Source organism: Erythrolamprus reginae, chromosome Z, assembly GCF_031021105.1.
Source record: "Erythrolamprus reginae isolate rEryReg1 chromosome Z, rEryReg1.hap1, whole genome shotgun sequence".
In the NCBI taxonomy this organism is placed as follows: Eukaryota; Metazoa; Chordata; class Lepidosauria; order Squamata; family Dipsadidae; genus Erythrolamprus; species Erythrolamprus reginae.
The window spans coordinates 96862994-96883900 of NC_091963.1; the positions used below are offsets into that span (position 1 = coordinate 96862994).

General features: G+C 37.7%; 1 protein-coding gene across 3 annotated transcripts in view; it reads right to left on the reverse strand.

The window, feature by feature from the left end:
* Window positions 1-4315: 4315 nt before the first annotated feature.
* Window positions 4316-20907, reverse strand: part of IMMT (inner membrane mitochondrial protein) — a 348633-nt gene continuing 332041 nt past the window's right edge. For all 3 annotated transcript variants that reach the window (XM_070726478.1, XM_070726476.1, XM_070726477.1), the window contains 7 exons: window positions 19642-19745; window positions 17375-17510; window positions 13844-13973; window positions 11334-11557; window positions 10052-10183; window positions 6990-7119; window positions 4316-5282 (listed from right to left, as the gene is read on the reverse strand). In XM_070726478.1, coding sequence (XP_070582579.1) covers window positions 4675-5282; window positions 6990-7119; window positions 10052-10183; window positions 11334-11557; window positions 13844-13973; window positions 17375-17510; window positions 19642-19745 — 1464 coding nt within the window. In that variant the 3' untranslated portion in view covers window positions 4316-4674. The remainder of the gene's footprint in view (window positions 5283-6989; window positions 7120-10051; window positions 10184-11333; window positions 11558-13843; window positions 13974-17374; window positions 17511-19641; window positions 19746-20907) is intronic.

The window sequence follows — 20907 nt, forward strand, 5'->3', positions numbered from 1 at the left end:
TTATTTTGGCTTGTTTTGAAAAACAGGCTGATTTTTGAAAATAAATTTGTGAATACTCTTTCTGTATCAAGGAATCCTAGGATGGTCTACATTTCTCCCTTGCTCTAATAGGCAGAGTCAAGAATGTATCTCTTTTTGAGGAGGGAATACCCACCCCTGAATTCACTAAGAAAAGTCAATAGAATTCCAGCTGTGATCTTGATTCTTCTGGGATTTATAGGTATTGCTGATTTGTGGCCCCACAGCTTGCTAAAAATGTACAAACAAAATATCTTACTTGGAATTCCTCATATCCCAAGTAGATTTGATCATTCTAGCCTTGTCCAAATAAAAATATTCCTTTACAAATGCTCCCTTGGGTTTTGGACAGAATAAAAGGAGATGTGGCTTCAAAGTCCAGTAAAAAAAGAAGTTAATTTTGGTATGAAAATACGATCAATACAGAGAATTATGAAAATGTTCATCGTGATAGCCTTTTTTTTTTTGTGGGGGTGGGTGGGTGCTTTTTTTCCTGAAAGCAGTGGCCACCTCCCAAAAAGGGAGATGCCTTCAAAACCAAATGTAGATCCCACAGAGGCCATAAGGGAAACTTGTGTACTGTACTATGTAGAATTCCCAATAGGTTGTCTGGAGTAGTGAAAAAAGTAAAATCTTACCTGTTAAGGATATTGGGTCATTGGTCCAATTATAGCCCCTTTCAAAACCAAACTAGGAAAATATTTATGCCCAAGTCAGAAAAAATTACAAAGAAATCACAGTGCTGTTGTACCAGCAGTATAAGAGGAAGATGACTGATAAATATACTTTGTGAACTCACAGAAAAATGAAAAAAATAGTGGCATTTTAATAAAGGTCACATTTGCAAGTCATCCAGGTGTTGTAAATATGCAGTCCTTGGTTCTCTCTGAGCTTGTTTATTTGCCAGTTTTTTAATTGCCCAACTAGGTAACATCATCAGTGTGAATGAGTGGTACATTTCCTCATTGGGTGCCTCTTTTATTGGGAGTACAGAAGATAACATCATTTAGGTACCCATTTATTCGGCTTATATGCCTAACTGTTCATAGTCTCTTGGTTTTCTGAAATATTTTCAACATCTTCCTAACGACCTGGATTGGATCTTTCATTTGTTATCTAATGTGTTTTTGTAGTTATGGAATCAGTAGCTATATTTATACACGTTTTTTTCTGTCAAATCTATTCTAGTCTCCCTTAATTTTCAAATTCAGCAAAAACATGAGCCATGGTGGCGCAGCAGGTAGAGTCCTGTACTGCAGGCCACTGAAACTGACTGTAGATCTATAGGTCAGCGGTTCAAATCTCATCACCAGCTCAAGGTTGATTCAGCCTTCCATCCTTCTGAGGTGGGTAAAATGAGGACCCAATTTCTGGGGGCAATATGCTGGTTCTGTTAAAAAGTGCTATTGCTAACATATAAGCCGCCCTGAGTCTAAGGAGAAGGGCGGCATAAAAATCAAATAAATAAATAAATGTTTTACACACACACACACACACACACACAGAGAGAGTCCTATTTATAAAAATGTAAGTGGCAAGTGCTCCATCTTTAGTTCCAAGAAACCAATACTGTATTTGGTTTTCTTGGTAGTTCACCTGCTCTAAGCTACCCTGCCTTTTAAGTTCATTTCTTGCTCTTCAAAACTAGCATCTTTAGGGAGGTTGGGAAATACCAGGGTAGCAAGGAGCCCTGATGGCACAATGGTTAGAATGCAATATTGCAGGCTAAGTCTGCCTGCAGCCTGGAGTTTGATCCTGACAAGGCTCAAGGTTGACTCAGCCTTCCAACCTGCTGATAGTAAAATGAGGACTCAAGACTATTGGGGAAAATGTGTTTTGTAAACTGCTCAGAGTCCTGTAAAGCACAATGAGATGGTATCTTAAATGCTATTGCTATTATCAAGCTTAGGTAAATCAATCAATCCTTCCATTTTTATCCCAGTGTCTAGAGCTGGAACGGGTTGGACAGGGAATAAAAGATTCATGCTCAATTTTACCAAGACCAAGTTGCTGTGAATATTTTGGTTTTACCCAATCTTAGATAATTTCTATAGTTAGGCATGGAATGACCATTTTCCATTCAGGACAAGTGTACAAGTGAATTTTCTTGGCTAACAGCTTCTGGTTGAAGAGCATGTGGCAACTATAGCTTGGGAGGTCTTTGCAGAGATTCTTCTGTACCAGTTACAACTTCTACTACAATTAGGAGACCCTCCAATCACTTATGCTGGCCACCTAATGTAAAGATTTTTAATGGGCTGAGAATAATCTTGAAAGACAGGACGAAGAGCCACATCATAGACAAGGGTCCCTAAAAATCTGAATCCAAATGAGGAATAGGGTTGAAAGAAGCAGAAGGGATAAATAAAGGCTGGAGAATATGGAATGTTTTTTAGATTAGGAAGATTATATTAGTGTTACAATAAAGGTAATACTGATATACATGGTTTTTATTCCTAGACTACTTGGAAGGACTGGCACATGATTATTGTGATGTACTCTGCAGGAACTGCCCTTAAGCTACTTGGAAGCTTGTCTGTGGAGATTCTCAGTCATTCAGGTCATAGTTGTCTCAAAAGTGTTTTTTTCTCCCCTTCCCTCAATCCGTCAGAACCTATCATTTTCCTCCAATCCAGTCTTAACTGTCAATGCCCATCCTTCTATCCCCCCATCAAAACTGATGAAACTTCTTGGACAAGAAGCGAAATGTTTTCTTCAAGGAAAAGTCATTTGAGAAGCTTCATTTAGTAAGTGTACAGGAACATGAGCATTAATAGGTGTATCACAGCTTGCCACATTAACACCTAATGAGTTGCACTAGTTACCATTTAGTTTCTGGATGTGATGGAGGATGCCTTTTACCATATATAAATCCTTTCCTGGCTTTTGAGGGATTGTTTATTTTCAATAATTTTCCCATCCAGAGTCAACACCATATCCCATTGGTCAAAATTGTCATGTGATCAAACTCAGGTAGGGGACATGTCTGTCAGTCCACTTTTCCCCTGGAATATTTCTTCAGAAATACATGACTTGGTTTACTATCATTTTAAAAATGGCTCTTCCAGGGTGTTGAACATGCCCCAAAATTGAATTAGTTTTCTTTCAATATTTTTGTCTGTTTTCTGCTTTATAATTTTACTTTAGAATGTTTTATTACTGTAAACCATCTAGATTCATCATGTAGTCTGGTAGCATTATAAACCTTGTGCAACTGTATTGGCTACTGAAGATTTAAAAGTTGCTTTTTGTGTGTGCAGCTTTGAATAAATCTTGAATGAGTCTTTGGTAAGTAGACAAATCTCTGCAGTTTCTTTTCCTTTTAAAAATAGTTTGGCCATTGCCTTCTTCCTAAGGCTAAGAGTATGGGACTAGCTCAACGTCACCCAACTGGCTTTGGGCCTAAGGCAGCACTAGAATTCAGGTCTCCCAGTTTCTAGCCTGATGTCTTAACCACCACTAATTTAGTCGAGAAATATTGGTTATTTTGAGAAGGATTGAGTAGTTATATTAATGTAAATTGTTAATCTGAGGAGAATTTCTCTTTCACAAGAAGACTAAAGTAGATTGCCAGAAGTGTGGATAAAAATATGGCTGAACACTGCAAAACAGAGGCACTGCAAGAATTTTCCTGCCCCTTTGTAAATATTTCAGAAGCTAAAGATAGATGGAAGATAAGAGTCTGGCAGTATAAAGTAGAAATCAGACTCCCTATTCTTTCAAGCATCTCTTTACATATTCTAAATTCTGCACAGCCCTTTTTCTTACTATCAGATACTGGAAGCCACATCACAAACGTAAACAAAAATGGCAACACTTCTTCAGAGCCCTGAGATTCTCATAGATGAGGTCTCAACTTATTATTTCAAGACAATGTAGTCTACCTCATAGAGTAGACCGACTCATTTAATGACAGCATTTGTTCTCAATGGAAGGATTTTTTTTCAACATAGGAATAAATGGAAAAACTTTCTCATCAATTCATACTGATCAAGAAAAATAGTGGTGTTGCCTTAAATACTTGGGTAAATAGCTTTCAGGGATTTGCAGAATTTGCTTGGGAGAATTTTTTGTATCAAACTTCATAAAGAAAAATGTGTAAATCTACCATTGTTAAAAGCACACATGAAAACTGAAATTTGTCAATACCAAATATTTAGATTTCCACTTTGGAAATAGATAAAGGGAAACTGACAGATTGCTTCTACATAATTTTATGCATTTTTCATCTGCTTCTAACACAATCTGACTGGTTTTTTAAAAAATCTACTTTATCCAAGCAGTACTGAAAAATAACTCGTTTAAATATCATTTATTTAATTGAGCCAAATGGCAAATCAGTAAGGGGTTATAAACATTATTTTGGTGGGTTCACAAGCTCAATCAGTAATACCTGGAAACTGTGTTATGTAGATTAAAACAAAAACAAACACACATTCCAGACATGATAATGGCTGAAGGAAAAATATGCAAATGCAACAGGTGCTAAGATTTATAAGAGTACTAGGAGATAGAATTTTATTCCCAATGACATTTGAGTTGTTTGCATGGTTTGGAACCAATTTAGGTCTCCCACCAATTCCCAGTACTGTTGCAAATCTTGTATGTTGGTTGACTAATGTTAAAGATATAGAAGTCCTGCATAGCTGGCTTATATTAGTCCACCTGAGTTGTTCCCAAGCCCACAGCACTAGCATAAGTAGTCAGGATATCCACCACTTGTTTTGTCTCCAAGGTCATCCGAGCTTCATTCAGCCAGTCCTGTGCCACCCTTCTGGGTTCTCCTTTCAGCTGATTGATGAATTTAGCTGCCAATTCTAAGTCTCCGTGTTCCACGCAGTAGGATGCATAAGAGAACAACTTATATGTGTCCAGGTCTTCAGGGCCAAGCTCAGCTGGTGGCTTCAGCTGCTGAGGATAAAACAAGAGAAGGGACTGCAGATAAGACAGAAAATATTGATACAAGCTGTTTCTTGTTTCATCTATCAGTGCCACTCTTTTAGCCAGCTTTTGGACTGTATGAAAGCGGGCCCTTAGTGCCTCTTCCGTGTATACCCCACGATTGAGTGATTCTTGAGGAAGGGCAGCTGTTAAGGCCTTGGTGAATTCATCATCAGGACAGCTGAGTTGGATGGACTGTACTGCCTCCTCCAAAGGTTCGGTGGGACTATCCCCAGCAGCAGTTTCCATGCTTTGCTTTAAAGCTTCAACTGAAAGCCACAACTGATGGGCTTTCCTGGCTTCTTCTGCAGCAACCACTTGGCCTGTAATATAAAATCCCACACATTTAATGGAGGGAAAATCTAGAAATCATAAACATGTTCATTTATAGTTTGAACACATTCTAAATCAATAGAGATAACCAAATTTATAATGCAGCTCATAGCACTTTACAATAAAGATAAGCGACTGATACGAAGAATGACATAAATAATTTATTTTCTTTCACTATTGTAAAATAGTGTTTTTGAGATGCCAGGCTACTTGAAAATTGCCTAGTGACTGGGCTGATGTTACTCTGCCCATTTAACATTCCTCCCTAATCAGACCAGCTGTTCAGCAAAGAGGACCAGCAGGAAAGCAGGTGGTGGGAATGAGAAAGGAGGTGGTCTATTTTATTTGAATAGAAATGGAGCAGCTAGAAGCAGCCTAAGGCTAAGACACAGAAAAAAACATCTTCAGCAGTAGGCCTCACTGACTTGTAAAATGTATTTTGAAGTTAAAATAAAAATCTGGGTGGCTTAACAATTCGCATGTATTTGTTCATTTTTATTTTATTTATATTCTTTGTTCATTTTTTAATAAACAATCAAGGTGTCAACGCCCCAAATAGCATCTGAGAAATAAATAAGAATCCACTCCACTTATCTCACACAAAAGGTTCAATTTATTAGCAGAGCAATGTTGGTTACGTTTCGTCCATTCCGATACTAATTTCTCTCCAGTACGCCATCCAGGTTAAGGTTTATCTCACATCCCCACACCCACAAATGCAATCACATGGACCAGTCTGGTGCAGGGATTCACCGACTTCCCCCTTTGCATTGATGACATAGAACAAAAGATTACCTTGGGCTCTGAGAAAGGAATTTGTTTTGGTTATCTCTCTTACACCTCCCAATTCCCTTATGCTGTGTTACTGTGGCAGGCCAAAGCCTCTAACTCCATATGAGGACCTGGATTGTGGGGGCAATAGCCTTGCTCTGTTAAAAAAAGTGCTATTGCTAACATTGTAAGCCACCCTGAGTCTAAGGAGAAGGGCGGCATAAAAATCGAATAAATAAATGAATGAATGAATAAATAAATATGATGGCTTTCGGACTGACACAAGGTGGTAAACATAATGCCTCTTCCAATTTTCCCCATAGCAGTTCTGTGAAGTGAATTGGGCTGGGAGAGTGACTAGTAGAAGATCACCTATCTGACTTTCATGTTTAAAGCAGAACTAGAACTTCTAAATGCTCTGTTTATAACCAAATGTCTTAACATTAGGTGAGATGTTAAGTAAATCTGGCCTGATAGGAACAAGTATGTTAGTGGGAGTGTCCCGCAGTCATGTGATTGCCGTTTATAACTTTTAGCCAACTTCTGACAAAGTTAAGTGTGATTCACTTAATGTCAGTGCAAAAGAATATAAAGTCATTATTAAAAATATAATGACCACCTTGTTTAGCAACAGAAATTACTGAATTGTAATTGTAAGTCACAGATTACCTGTACTGATTTAGCATACAACATAATTTTTCCATGGAGTTTGAAAGTTTCCCATTAGAAATGAAAAAGAAAAATACAGAAATCAAACCTTTTTATAAATACTAGATTATTTTACCTATTTACTCAGGATAAACTTTCTAGCACAGAATTAGATTGCTAGAATGGAATTACTATCTGCAAAACAAGCAGATAAATAAAGCATCCAGATTTTACTAAAGATAGCACATTCCTGTTACAACTTTACATGCTACACTCACTTTCAACTGCCTGTTCGATTCCCCTCAGCCTGGCATAGGCTGTATTGATATCCAAAGTGAAGTTATCAATCTGTTCCTGATGAAGACATTTATGTTGAAGTTCTTGTTCAGTGAGTTTTTCAGATAAATCCTGAAAGAAAAACATGAGGTGAAAACGTGTTCACATTATGAGGGGTGAAGTTGATGCTCTTTGAACTTGGTTATTTTCTTGCAGACATTTCACTGCCCAAACTGGTAACAGCATCAATGCTAGTGTGAAGTTTACTTTCATTTTATACTCTAGTGGCTCGCCCTGTCAAGCTCCAAGTATTTCCTTTATTGATGTTCTCATTGCATTATGTCCATGTTTGCAAAACATCCTTGTACTTCAATCTTCATGCAGTGAGTAGACAATATTAAGGGAGAATCTTCTGACATTCAGCAGAATACGTTTCTATTTCTAACTTAATGGCATGGAGACTCAACTTAAATTTCTATAAATACAAATCACTAGGGACTTGCCATGTAGAGCAGAAAAGCAAATTAAGATGATAACAGACTGAAATTTACATTTGAAATTTGTCCACATAGACCTTGGCTGCAAAAACAAGGTTACTATACCAAGATTGCACACAGATGATTTCCCCAATTTCCTAATTATAAGTAATGTTTTATAGCAATATTCATCTCAAATAACTATTCTCCAAAGGAAAAAAAGTTAAATTTATTATGGTAAATATTTCTTGGAATGTCTCAAAAGAATTATGAAAGATCATATTCTACCAAAAAGATGTTTTACAAGTTTATCCATAATTATATTCCATTTCTCATTTCCCCCCTCATTTACTATCCAAGAATATACCAGTACTTTTGATATTTAGAATTTCATCATGAACTTGATAAAGAAAATTCCAAGAAATCCACAGATGAATATGCATCTGAATAGACGCATGCATCCAATGTGCGGCCCACACCCCATAAGGGGGCAATCTGATTTATAATGGGGGCAATTGGAACCTTGTTTATGTATTTATTTGTTTTGATTTATAAGACTCCCATCTCCTGGCAGACTCAGGGCGGTGTACAAGAATAAAACAGAATAAAAAATTTAAGACCCCAATATTAAAAAACATTCATCTATCTGTCTTTCATTGTTACTGGCCAAAGCAGATTATTATTGCTCAACAGCCCCAGCAGAGCCATGTTTTTAAAACCTTTTGGAAGGCCAGGAGGGTGGGGGGAAATTGGTTCCAGAGGAACGGAGCTGGCCCGGAGAAGGCCCTTCCCCACAGTCCTACCAGCCGGTGTTGCTTGGCTGATGGGACCCGGAGAAGGCCAACTCTGTGGGATCTAATCGGTCAGTGGGACATGTGAGACAGAAGACAGTCCTGTAAATAATCTGATCTTCAGCCATTTAGGGCTTTATAAGTGATAACCTAGAGACTAATCGGAAGCCAGGGCAGCTCACACAGTGATGGAGTTATATGGGTATATCTGGGTATATCCATAACAGCTCTCGCGGCTGCATTTGAGACTATTTGAAGTCTCAGAGCATTCTTTAAGGGTAGCCTCATGTAGAGCGCCTCAACGCGATGAAGGCATGAGTAAGAAGAGACTCCATATCCAGATAGGGCTGCAACTGGTGCAGCAGGCGAACCTGTGCAAAAGTCCCTGTAGCCATAGCTGAGAGATGTTGTTCTAATGTCAATTGCGGATCTAGGACTCCCAGATTGCGGATCCTCTCTGAAGGGGTCAAAACCTCTCCTCCCAGAGTAATGGGTGGACAAATGAAATAGTCCAAGGGAGGCAAAACCCACAGCTAATCCATCTTGTCGAGATTGAGCTTGAGGCTGCTGACAACCATCCAGCCCCTCACAGCCTACAGGCACTGGCACATCAGTTGCACTGCATCACTGAATTGACACGGGGTGACTCAGTGTCATCAGCATACTAGTGGAAACTCACCCATGCCGTTGGATGACCTCACCCAGCGTTTTCACGTAGGTGTTAAACAGTAGGGGGCAGAGAACCAACCCCTGAGGCATCCCACAAAAGAGGGGCCTAGGAGTTGATCTCTGTCCCCCCACCAACACTGACTGCCAACAGGAGAAGTAAAAGGAGAGAACCACCATAAAACAGTGCCTCCCACTCCCAGCCCTTCCAGTTGGCGCAGAAAGATACCATGATCGATGGTACTGAAAACTGCTGAGAGGTCAAGAAGCACCAGGATAGAGGAATATCCTCTATCCCGGGCCCACCAGAGGTCATCCATCAGTATGACCAAAGCAGTGCTGTAGCCAAGCCTAAAACCAGACTAATTAGGGTCCAGATAATTAACTTCTTCCAAGGATCACAGGAACGGAGCGCCGCCACCTTCTCAACAACCTTCTCTAGAAAGGGAAGGCTGGAGACGGGATGATAGTTATTCAAAAATAGCTGGATCCAGGGAAGGCTTCTTGAGGAGAGGGCACACAACCGCCTCCTTTAATGGAGGTGGAAAGGAACCCTCCCTCAAGGAAGCGTTAGTCATCGCCTGGATTCAGCCTCGTGTAATCTCCCTGCTGGCCGAGACCAGCCAGGAAGGACACGGGTCCAGTAAACAGGTGGAGGAGCTCACAGCTCCCAAGGCTTTGTCCACTTAATCAGGCGTTGCCAGTTCAAACTCATCCCACACCACCAGACAAAGACTTGCCCTAGTCATCTCTGTCGATGCTGCCCAGTCGGAGTCCAGGTCTGTCCGACTCTAAGCAACTATGATCCGCAAGAAACTGATTAAACTCCTCAGGTTTGCCCTGTAAGGGCTCCTCCACTCCCCCTGTATCAAGAAGGGAGTGGGTCACCCTAAACAGGGCAGCTGGGCATGATTCTACGATTGCAATTAGGGCAGAAAGTTTACAAAGTATTCCTTCAAATGTTTTCTGCAGCCCTGGTATTTTCTTCTTGCATAATAAGAAAAATTTCTGAGAATGGGAGAAACACTGTAGTTAATGAATGTAGTTTCACTATAATAAAGCAAACTCCTACCTGGTCAAATTGAATCCAGGCGGTGAGTGTAGTTTCATTATAATAAAGCAAACTCCTACCTGGTCAAATTGTTGCTTGAGTTCTAGTTCTTGAATTTTGATAACATCTTTTAGGTGATCAGCATGTGCAGCAGCTTGTCGGCGTAACTGAGTTCGCATTTCATTTTCCATAACTGCTTGAGCTTCTTCAACCTGTCAGAATCACCATTATTTTGCATCTTTAAAAAATACCTGTAAATCTGTAAACTACTATGTCTTTGGCCTTTATATGCAATGAGTTCTTCCCAAGAACCTAGGACATAATGTGTTGATGTGCTATATGTGCAGATTCAAGCAATGTGGCCTTCTGTAATTAACAGATGGAAATTTTTTGTCATTGTTATTATTCTCTCTCCACAAAAATGTGTGAGATGATTTAATGGTGGCTGCTGCTTGAAAAATGATCTTTATAAGGTTTATAAAAACAAAATGATTACTTGAAATATAAAGCAAGGTTTTAACCAGAAATAATGAAACTCTTCACACATTTAGTCACTGTATTAAGAGTATAAAATTTTTAAAGAGGAAATTAACTTTTCTGATTCTGTCAGTCTTGATTTTAGAAGTTAATTCCTACAAGATCTCCCATGTCTAAAAGGCCAAACATTATGCAAAGGAAACCTCTATGGGTGCTGTCCACTTGCTTTTGAATGTAATAGATAAGTTGTGAAACTTACTTTTTTATACTTGAGAAATCAGCCAACTCTTTTCTTTCAAAAAACTGTGTCATGGGAATTGGGTGCACTTTTTTCTGAGTGATTTATAACACATGCTTATTCTATCTCAGGTTTGTTAGACATTACTCCAAAGTATGCCACCAAAGCACTGATTTGGTAATACATATTATTTGGTAAAGGAACATCCCAAATAGTGCAAACATTGTAATCTACTTGAAAATTTGTACCCAAAGCTATCATAACTAAATCACATTATCTAGAAGTCTACTTTAATGTAGTCTTAATAAGCAAATAAACAATAAATAAGAATCCTGGCCCAAATTGCTGGCCAACACTGCATGGACTACTTAAAATAGCAATAGCATTTAGACATATACCATTTCATAGTGCTTTTATAGCCCTCTCTAAGCAGTTTATAGAATCAGGATATTGCCCCCAACAATCTGGATCCTGATTTTACCCACCTCGGAAGGATGGAAGGCTGAGTCAACCTTGAGCCGGTGGTGAGATCTGAACTGCTGAACTACAGCTAGTAGTTAGCTGAAGTAGCCTGCAGTGTTGCACTCTAACCACTGTGTCACACTGGCTCTTAAAATATGTTAGAAAATTAAACATTAATTAGTTACCTTCTTCTCTTGTTCATTTTGGATTTCATTCTTATGACGTTCCAATGCCTTTGCTACTGCTGACTCAAAAGCTTTTTTCTCTTCCAGTTTTTGTTTTTCCAGAGCTGACTTAATATGTTCTTCCTCTCGGACTTTCATTTCTATCAGCTCCTTATTCAGCTGGTCTATCCGGCGGTGAGCATGAGCAATGAGAGAGTTCAAGTCATCGGTTGTCAGCTGGTCAGCTGGAGAAGACAGATATTTAAAAAGATAAAAAATGATTAAATCTTCAAATATTACTTAACTGCATAAACAAACTGAAATTATTTCAACTTTTCTCAACCTAATGCCTCCAAACAATTTAAACTTTAGTTCTCAATCCTTTCTAGCCAACGTGGCCAACATGTAACTGAGACCTGAAATCCAACATTATTAAGAAAAAGCAAGAAAAGTCTGATTCTAAATTATCTATATATTTTTCATTTATCAGAACCAATGTTGTAAACTGAGGATATTTTTTGTAGCAAGTAGTACAGAAATACAAAACAAAACAAAATAATTGCTGTATGTTCTCATTATACACGTGATTTAGAGACTAAAGCATCAGTGAAATCTATTCATTCAAAAAGACTTTGGATACAAAGAACAAGAGCCCAGTGATTTTACAACAGTAAAAAAGTAAAGTATTCATTAAATGAAGCTTTTCTCATCTGAGTACCGCTGTTAGAGGTAGAAACTGATTTATGCTATTTCTTAAACATTCAGAAATCTGAGAGATTATACATGAAATAAAAGAAAAAACACTCACTAAAATTACTTTACATAGAGATCTCTACAATAGGGATAACCTAACATATGCAACACCATTACAGAAAAAATGCACTAAAATAAAAACATTAATATTTTAAACATATTTAATTATATATCATTGAATAAGTTTATTAACCACCAAGAAAAATCTTTATAGAGAGTTTTTAAAAGCAACTATCTATATTCAATATATTTTGTGATATCTTTAGCTCAATTCAAGGAAGTTTTGTCTGTGTTCAACTCAATAAAGGAACCTAATAGTTATTTTTAAATTTCAATGCAGCTTTTTATCAAGAATTATATTTTTAAAAGTTATGAAGTTAAAAATCATTTGATATTTGTTTTTCAAAAGTGCAGTTTACATTTTAGACTAATATTTCGTTTTAAATTACTTATTTTAATGTGCGTGTACATTCGTAACATTCTTAACATAAACAATATACAAAACAATATTTAAATGTGAAGAAAAAATGGAACAGGAACAAAAACAAAATGATTGCTTTCTTACAAATCCATACAAATAATTTATATGTACATACACATCTAAACTTTATAAAATAAATAATATGTAAGCGGCTCAAAAATATGACTATTCATGTTGGAGCACAAATACATATAATTGGTTTATGCTCACAACTGTGATTTATAATATTGAATATTAGCACTTTTTAAAAATAATGACTATGTAAGTTTTAAGAAAGATATTTTTAAATGTACATCAATCAAATGTGTATCTATGTATGCCATTTTATTCTCATGTTAAAACAAGAGAAACGCAAGGCACAATTGTGTTAAGAACTCACCTACATCAGTTATTTCTGCAAGAAAAAATGAAGGTAGGAAGAAGTTAAACCAGATTCATAGTAAAGATCAATGAGTTGTTACAAGTATTCAGAAGCAAAGAATATAGATACAAGTGCAAAGCTTGGAAATTAATATAGAAGATAGTTAAAAATTAAAGGCTGATTCTAGTATGTATTTATCAAATGTGTGTATACATGAAGGAATTCTCTGCCATACCAGAATGCTAGGGGCAATCACGGTTTATCAATTCATTCTTCCTACTAACTCAGATTAACTTTTGCACTTTCCCTTAAAAAAATTTCTGCTTCTCCCTTCAGTCCTAATTTTTAGATACAGCAGCATGATCTCCTTGGCATTTGGCTGCTCAATCATGTCTTTTTCTTTCCATGGACTATGTATTTATGTTTGTCTAATATTTTACTTGGTTCACTTACTCAGTGGTGGGCTGCTAGCCGGAACGCCTAATTGCGCTCGCCTCCACGACTCTGGAGGTACCGTGAATTCGAGCGGAATTATGCTTCTGCGCCCGTGCAGGTAGCAAAATCGTGCACAGGGACGCAGGTGTGCCTGTATTCCAGCGAGGTTTTTTGCTTTCATGCATTCTCTTGCGGGAAACGTTCACGGGGGAAGTTGGTATTACTATCATGTAGTAGGAAGCCAGCGGAAGAGAATGAGCAGTGCCAGTGGTCAATAGGTACATTGTATTTAGCCATGACAGACTATTTTATTGCTGATGGAAAGGAAAATTACCAAAAGAAAGTAGCCGATTAAGAGTCCACAAAATTAAGTAAGCATCAATTTCAGAAATTAACAGTGGGAAAGTGTTAATAAAGCTAAATCAATCCACAAAATCAAGCATTCAAATGGAGATGTTGGTCATGACGTCAGCGATTTATATATTTGATGATCTTACTTACTTAGCCCCTTCCAGCCAGTTTGAATGTCAGGAGTAACACTATCCAGCTCTCTCTGAAATTCTTCTCTTGCTTTGGTTACAAGATCATGGTACTGTGTTACTATTTTAGCCTCTGACTGTGCTGCTTGTACCTACAAAAAGAAATAATAAAAAGGCTCAAAATCTCAAGTTCTATCAGCAATTATATAAATAATGCCTAGAGCGAAACAGGGAGAAATAGGAATATCCAGTAACAAAACAGTTAAGCAATGATTCAAAGTGCAAGGTTTATCAATTACTTCAGCCCTTTATGATTATTTTCAGAAATTCTGCATTATTAGTCCAGCTGAATATTAACATTGAATGTTAATCATAAAAATATGTCTCCTGGAAGAAGATCAATAAACAGGCAGGGAAATTATTCTGCAAAATACCTTGAACTTGTTTTTCTGATTTATGAGATTTACGACATGAGTTTTATTTGAATACGTTAATTTCAAAACAGAAATAGAACACTTACTATTGCCTGGACATGAACAAGATAGTAAGACAGAAGCATTACCATTAGAGAAAGCAGATGATAAAATAGTAAAAATGAAATGAAAGCAGGAGAGTCGTATTTTAACATAAAACCTGTATTTGGACAAAAAAAATACTCATTTCTTTTTTAAAAAGCACTGTATTAGGTATATATACATCAAGGTGTATAAGGTACCATATTTTTCAGAGTATTAAACATACCTTTTTCTTCCCTAAGAGGCCAAAAATTTGGGTGTTTTATAATCTAAATGTAGCTTTTTTGAAGCTTATTTTTTCAGTCTAACTAGGTCCTAATGATCTTCTCAGCTCTTACCTTGCAGGCTCTTTCATTGTTATTCTCTGCGAAGAATTTCCAGCCCTAACCGGGTGCTAACGATGTTCCCAGCTCTTAGCTTGCAAGCTCTTTCATTGTTACTCTCTGCAAAGAATGTTTTTCCAGTCCTAAATCTCTGCAGGCCTTTTTTCATTGTTCTAATTGCTCCAAATATGTTTCTTTCCAGACCTAACCAGATACTAATGATGTCCCCAGCTCTTACAAAGGGCTTGCAAGCTGTTTCATTGTTATTCTCTCCGAATAAGCCCTAACACCAAGGGATAAAATAATATAAAGCCCTTCATGGCAGCGGACCAGATTATCTCAGGGACCGCCTTCTGCTGCACGAATCCCAGTGACCAGTTAGGTCCCACAGAGTGGGTCTTCTCCAGGTCCCATCAACTAAACAATGCCGCTTGGTGGGACCCAGGGGAAGAGCCTTCTCTGTGGCGGCCCCGGCCCTCTGGAACCAACTCCCCCCAGAGATTAGAATTGCCCCCACCCTCCTTGCCTTTTATAAGCTACTTAAAACCCACCTCTGCCGCTAGGCATGGGAGAATTGAGATTCCCTTTACAATTTTATGCATGGTATGTCTGTATATGTTTGGTTTTTTATATTAATGGGTTTTTAATCATTTTTAGTATTGGATTATTATTGTACGCTGTTTTATGATTGCTGTTAGCTGCCCCGAGTCTTCGGGGAGGGGCGGCATATAAATCCAATAAATAAATGAATAAAATAAATAAATATGCTAAAGCTGACCAGACTAAAGATACTAGCCAGATGAATATTTGGTAGGCAGATTTTTTTCCCTTTATTTTCCTCCCAAAACACTATGGTGTTTCTTATACTCCAGTGCTTCTTATGCTCCACAAAATATGGTATATAAGCATCTAAGGTGATAATAACAATTTAATTACAAACCTCAGAAATTTAGAGAGAGGGATGATCAATTAAATAGATAGACAGACAGACAGATAGACTAAATGGACAGCACAGTCGGCTGGAAGGATATCAACTGTATTACCACCGACCTCAACTTCTCAGACCATGTCTGATATTACCAGACTATCACAGGTTCTACCAACTACAGAGATCAGAGTGAACCCTCTTCATCATTCTGATTTGATTTTCTTATCCCACATATAACTACTGCTATGCACTCTACATGGGACTACGCTCGATTACTGCAATGTGCTCTACATGGGGCTACCCTTAAAAAGCGTTCGGAGACTTCAGCTGGTGCAAAATGCAGCCGCACAAGCAATTATGGGACTACCAAGGTACACGTATATAACACCGATGCTCTGCGAGTTGCACCGGTTGCCGGTTGGCCTCCAAACGCAATTCAAGGTGTTAGTTATCAGCTGTGAAGCCCTACATGGCTTAGGACCAGATTACCTTTGGGACTGCCTTCTGCCAGTATACCTTCCAGTGACCACATGGTTGGCCTTCTCTGGGTCCTGTCAGCCAAACAATATCGCCTGGCGGGTCCCCAGGGGAGAGCCTTCTTAATGGCAGCCCCGAACTTATGTAAGCAAGCCTCTAGAGATTCATATTCTCCCCACTTTGCAAGCCTTCCACAAAGCTGTAAAGATCTAGCTGTTCTGGCAGGCCTGGGGCCATTGAATGAGGAATGTTAATTTGAGTATGTGTGTTTTAATTGGGGTTATTAATGAATGTTTTTATTGCTTTAGAATCTGTTTCTACTGTTTTAGAAATTATTTTTATTTGCTGGAAGCTGCCCAGAATCCTTCAGGAGTTGGATGGCATATGAATATGTGTAATTAATAAACAAACAAACAAAAAACAACAAATTTTTAGAAAAAACATCATATGGCATTTCTGAAGGTAAGCTAGAGGATTAATTGAATAATGAAAATGATTCATTTTCATATGATTTCAGTAATATTCTATTGTCTGAATAGGGCCTCTACTCCTACCCAAAGCGTAGTAACCTAGTTACCCAGCCAAATGTAGTCAAACTAATTTACCACAGAGAATATGAAGAAAAAAGCCAGATTGACTATTTGTACCTATGATTCTCAGAAGGGTAATGAATGCTTCCCCCCTGCACCCCACTGCTAATGTAACTTCGCTTCCAACTGATGGAACTGAATGGAAGTTCCATAGAACAAATTAGAGTCAATACCTCCTCAGGGAAGACATGAACATCCGTTTTCTGTAGTTATGTGAAATTCTGAACAGTTGTGCATAGAAACTGCTATGTATCTACACAGGCAATCATTCAAATAGTAAGTTTGAGTTATGTTAAGGAATTCGACTTTTTCATTTGGAAAAGCAGCAATCTTTCATATGTTCCCAGCTCTTGTCCTAAGTTCTCACTCTGTAAACTCTGACTATTGAAAAAAACTTTAAAGCCCTTAGTTAGAAATATACAAAATAGAGATGAGATACTAATAGCATAGAAAAATTCAAAGGCATCAGTAATTATCCAATTACAGTATTCATAAAAATGAAAGAAAATACTGTATCTGAAAAAATGAAATTTAAATTTATTTATATTTCATGTACTTGTCAGCAAAACGCTTATTTATTAAATATACTGTGTTTATTATGGGAAAATATTTAACTTATTTCTAAGATATTAACAAATAATTTAATTTTCAGTATTGAAGTTCATTGAAATATCCATAACATCAGTGAAATCTATAAAACCCAATTCTGTAGGAGTTTACCTTTTTAACCACATTGTCCAAGTCAGTGATCATACGATGAAGGTTCTCTTCTACGCTCTGTATGTGAGGTTTGACTCCAAGTATATGAGATTTCTTCGCATTATCAATCACACCTTTCATTTTTTCTATTTCTTCTCTAAATGAAACCAAAATCCATCAAATATACAAGCATTAATTGTTTGTTCAAGAAAAAAAAAAGATGAAAATTATATCTGTCACTGCTATGTGCATTATCTATAAAGCAGGAGTTATTAACTTTTTAGGCAGCATGTTTATATTCATGAGTTCCCCTAAAGTGAGGTAAGCCTATCTCTTACCAGCTTCTTGAAAGTCCCTAGAATCGTTTTCCAGCAATCTTAGGGATCCCAAAAAGACAGCCTGTAAGATGGTTGTAACATTGCCAATTTTCCTGAATTCTTGGTTTTTATTTCTAATTGTTTTTTATAGTTATTTACATTTCTTTTAAACTGATTTTGCTCAGTCACATGAGGTTGTAATGAGTAGCTATACAAATTTGCCTCAATTAATAAAATGTTTTTAGATTAAATAAAATCTCTATAAATAAAATCCCATAAGGGAATAAAGATCTTGCCAAATAGTATGAACTTTTAAAACAAATTAAATAATTCCTTTTTCATGAAGTCATCGAGCCTTATTGACAGGTAGTTCTCAGACCACTCTTTCAGTGATGTCATGGTGGTTCTGAATGCATATAGGTTGTACTTACAACTGGTTTTTAAAGGGGTAGTTGTCCATATACCTGCGGTCACATGATTATGATCTGGGTGCTTGCACGGTGACAGCTGCAGCATCCCACAGTTATGTGATCATCATTTGTGACCCTCCCTGGTGGCTTCCTTTGAGTAAAGTCAAAGGAGAAGCCAATAGGAAAGGTAGTCAGTCACTTCAGTAAATCTCCTCAACCCAACAGCAGTTACATGTAGCCTAGCCAGCACTTGTGTTACACCTCACCAGTAGTGTTGGGCGAACCGAACCCGCACAATTCGGGTCCGTACCGAATTTCGTGGTGTTCGGCATGCCGGACCTGAACCTGAAATTTTTGTAAAATTCGTGACTTAGTTTGGCGTTCGTGCCGAACACCACGAAAGCCACCGCCTGGCTGTCATCTGCTGAAAAGGAGGAGGAGGAGCCGGGCGCCAGTGGCGTGAAGGAAGGTGAACACCGGGGAGCTGTCAGCCGGTCAGGAGGCACAAAAGGAGCTGGGGAATCCCACGAAGAGATTCCGGGGGCACAGCTTTGACGTCACGTATAACGGCAGGTCTTTTCATGTAAAAATAAAAGTTTTATTTTAACGTGAAAGGAACTCCCTTTGCTTGCAGTGCTGCTGCGGCGTCCTTTTTTGTAAAAAAAAAAATTTTACATGAAAAGACCTCCCTTTGAAGGAGCTGGGGAATCACTCCCACGAAGAGATTCCGAGGGTGGAGCTTTGGCGCCACGAACCGTTTGGGTTCGGGTTCGGCCGAATTTTCTGCGAAGTTCATCCAAACTTGCCGAACCCGAACACCGTTGGGTTCACCCATCACTACTCACCAGCTATTGTGCACCCTTCCCATCCCAGCAGCACTCATTGCCAGCCCTGGCTGTGCACTTGCAGCACTTTGCCAGTCACTGGTCACATCTAATACAAGAGCAGCCACTTACCTAGACATCTACCTATTTGCATTGCCTCAGATTTGCAACTTCCTGATGGTTTCCCCATAAAATGTACTCTTTGGAAACAAACAGCAAGTTGCAAGAAAGTCCTTACATAGCAACCTGCAATCTTTACTTAATGATGGTAATAGACTACCAATTCTGCTATCACTAAGGAATGCAATCAAGTTATATCTTGCTTCATACCTGTATTGTTTAGCGACAAAAATTCCAATCCCAATAATTGTCATTAAAAGGTACTGCACTAATCCTTATATAATTAAATTATATAATTTAAATGGAAAAATTTAAACTATTGCTTCCAGTCACTCATTAGAGTTTACCTTTAACATCAGCCCAGAGTTTGCTTAACCATATTTTTTTGTGGAAGCAAAAATCACCTTCTTTGTTATCCTTTAAGCTATAGTTTCGAAACAAAATAGCTGTGAATGTGACACACTAACGCCAATACAAATAAACGATAGTTCAGTTCATTATATGAACTCAATTACTGACTACTGAAACTAAAATCTACCACAAAAACTCTACAATTATTATTTTTATCGTATAAAAAAATTAAAAATCTTTTTAAATATAAAAACTAGAAAACTGACTTGGCCTTTAATAGAATATCTGCAGCTTCATCCACAGCTTTTCTACGATCTTTCAATGTTTCCTCCAAAGTTCGCCACTGAATTGCCTTTTTCTCACTTGGAACCTAGCAAAATATTCAACATACGCAATTGTTTCCATTATTATTTTCATTTTCATTATTCATTAATTATAATTTTATTATTCATTATTGGACAAATTCTTATGTGTCCAATCAAACTTGGCCAATAAAGTAATCTATTCTATTCTGTTCTAATTCTACTCTACTCTACTCTACCGTATCAGTGGCAGATTATCCAAACCTTTGTAGATGTTCTTCCTCCTACCTTTTAGTAGGAGTATAAATGCGCTAGCTATCTTTGCAAAAGTGGTTTTCATTCAGCAATGCAATATATTTACAAACTCAAAAAGTATATTAGCTTTTTTCAAATGAGACAGACCCTAATCAACAGATTTGCACTGTTTTGGTTCAAAACATATCTTTAGAGTACAATACTGAAAAAGATGAATAAGAGTACTATACTTTGATACTGAGCATCTAGTCATGAAAAATGAAAACAGCACATCATATCTTGCTTTTCCCAGGTACAACTTGGACCAGAATTCCTAAGCAAGGCGGTTATTAAATAAGGTGTGCTTATTTTTTTACTTTTTTGCAACAGCTGTTTAAGAGAATCACTAAAGTTGTCAAGTAAAATCAACTTCTCCATAGATTTTATTTACCGGAAACGAGTTACAAAGGTTGCAAATGGTGATTACATGACCCAGTGATACTGTTAACAGTCATAAATACATTCTGGTTGTCAAAGCAAATTTGGACCATATCACCATAGGGATGCTGCAACTGTCATATGTAATGACTAGTCATAATTAATTTTTTCAGTGCCATCTTCACTTTGAATAGTCAATAAACTAATTATTATTAAGTAGAAAAACAATCTCTATTAAGTTTTTATCCCTCTAATAGGAAAACATCCTTTCTGAACCAGAACATTATACTTTCAATTAAATATATACAAAATCAAATACTATAGGAATGGAACATTCTAGACCAGTTATGGCTAACCTATGAAACGAGTACCACTGGTGGCACATGGAGCCATATCTGCTGGCACATAAGCAACTGCCCTAGCTCAGCTTCAAGGAGCAGGTGCATGCCGGCCAATTGATTTTCGGCTGACATGGAGGCTATGGGAGGGCATTTTCAGCTTACAGAGGAATGAAGGGAGGCATTTTTGCCCTCTCCAGGCTTCAGAGAAGCCTCTAGA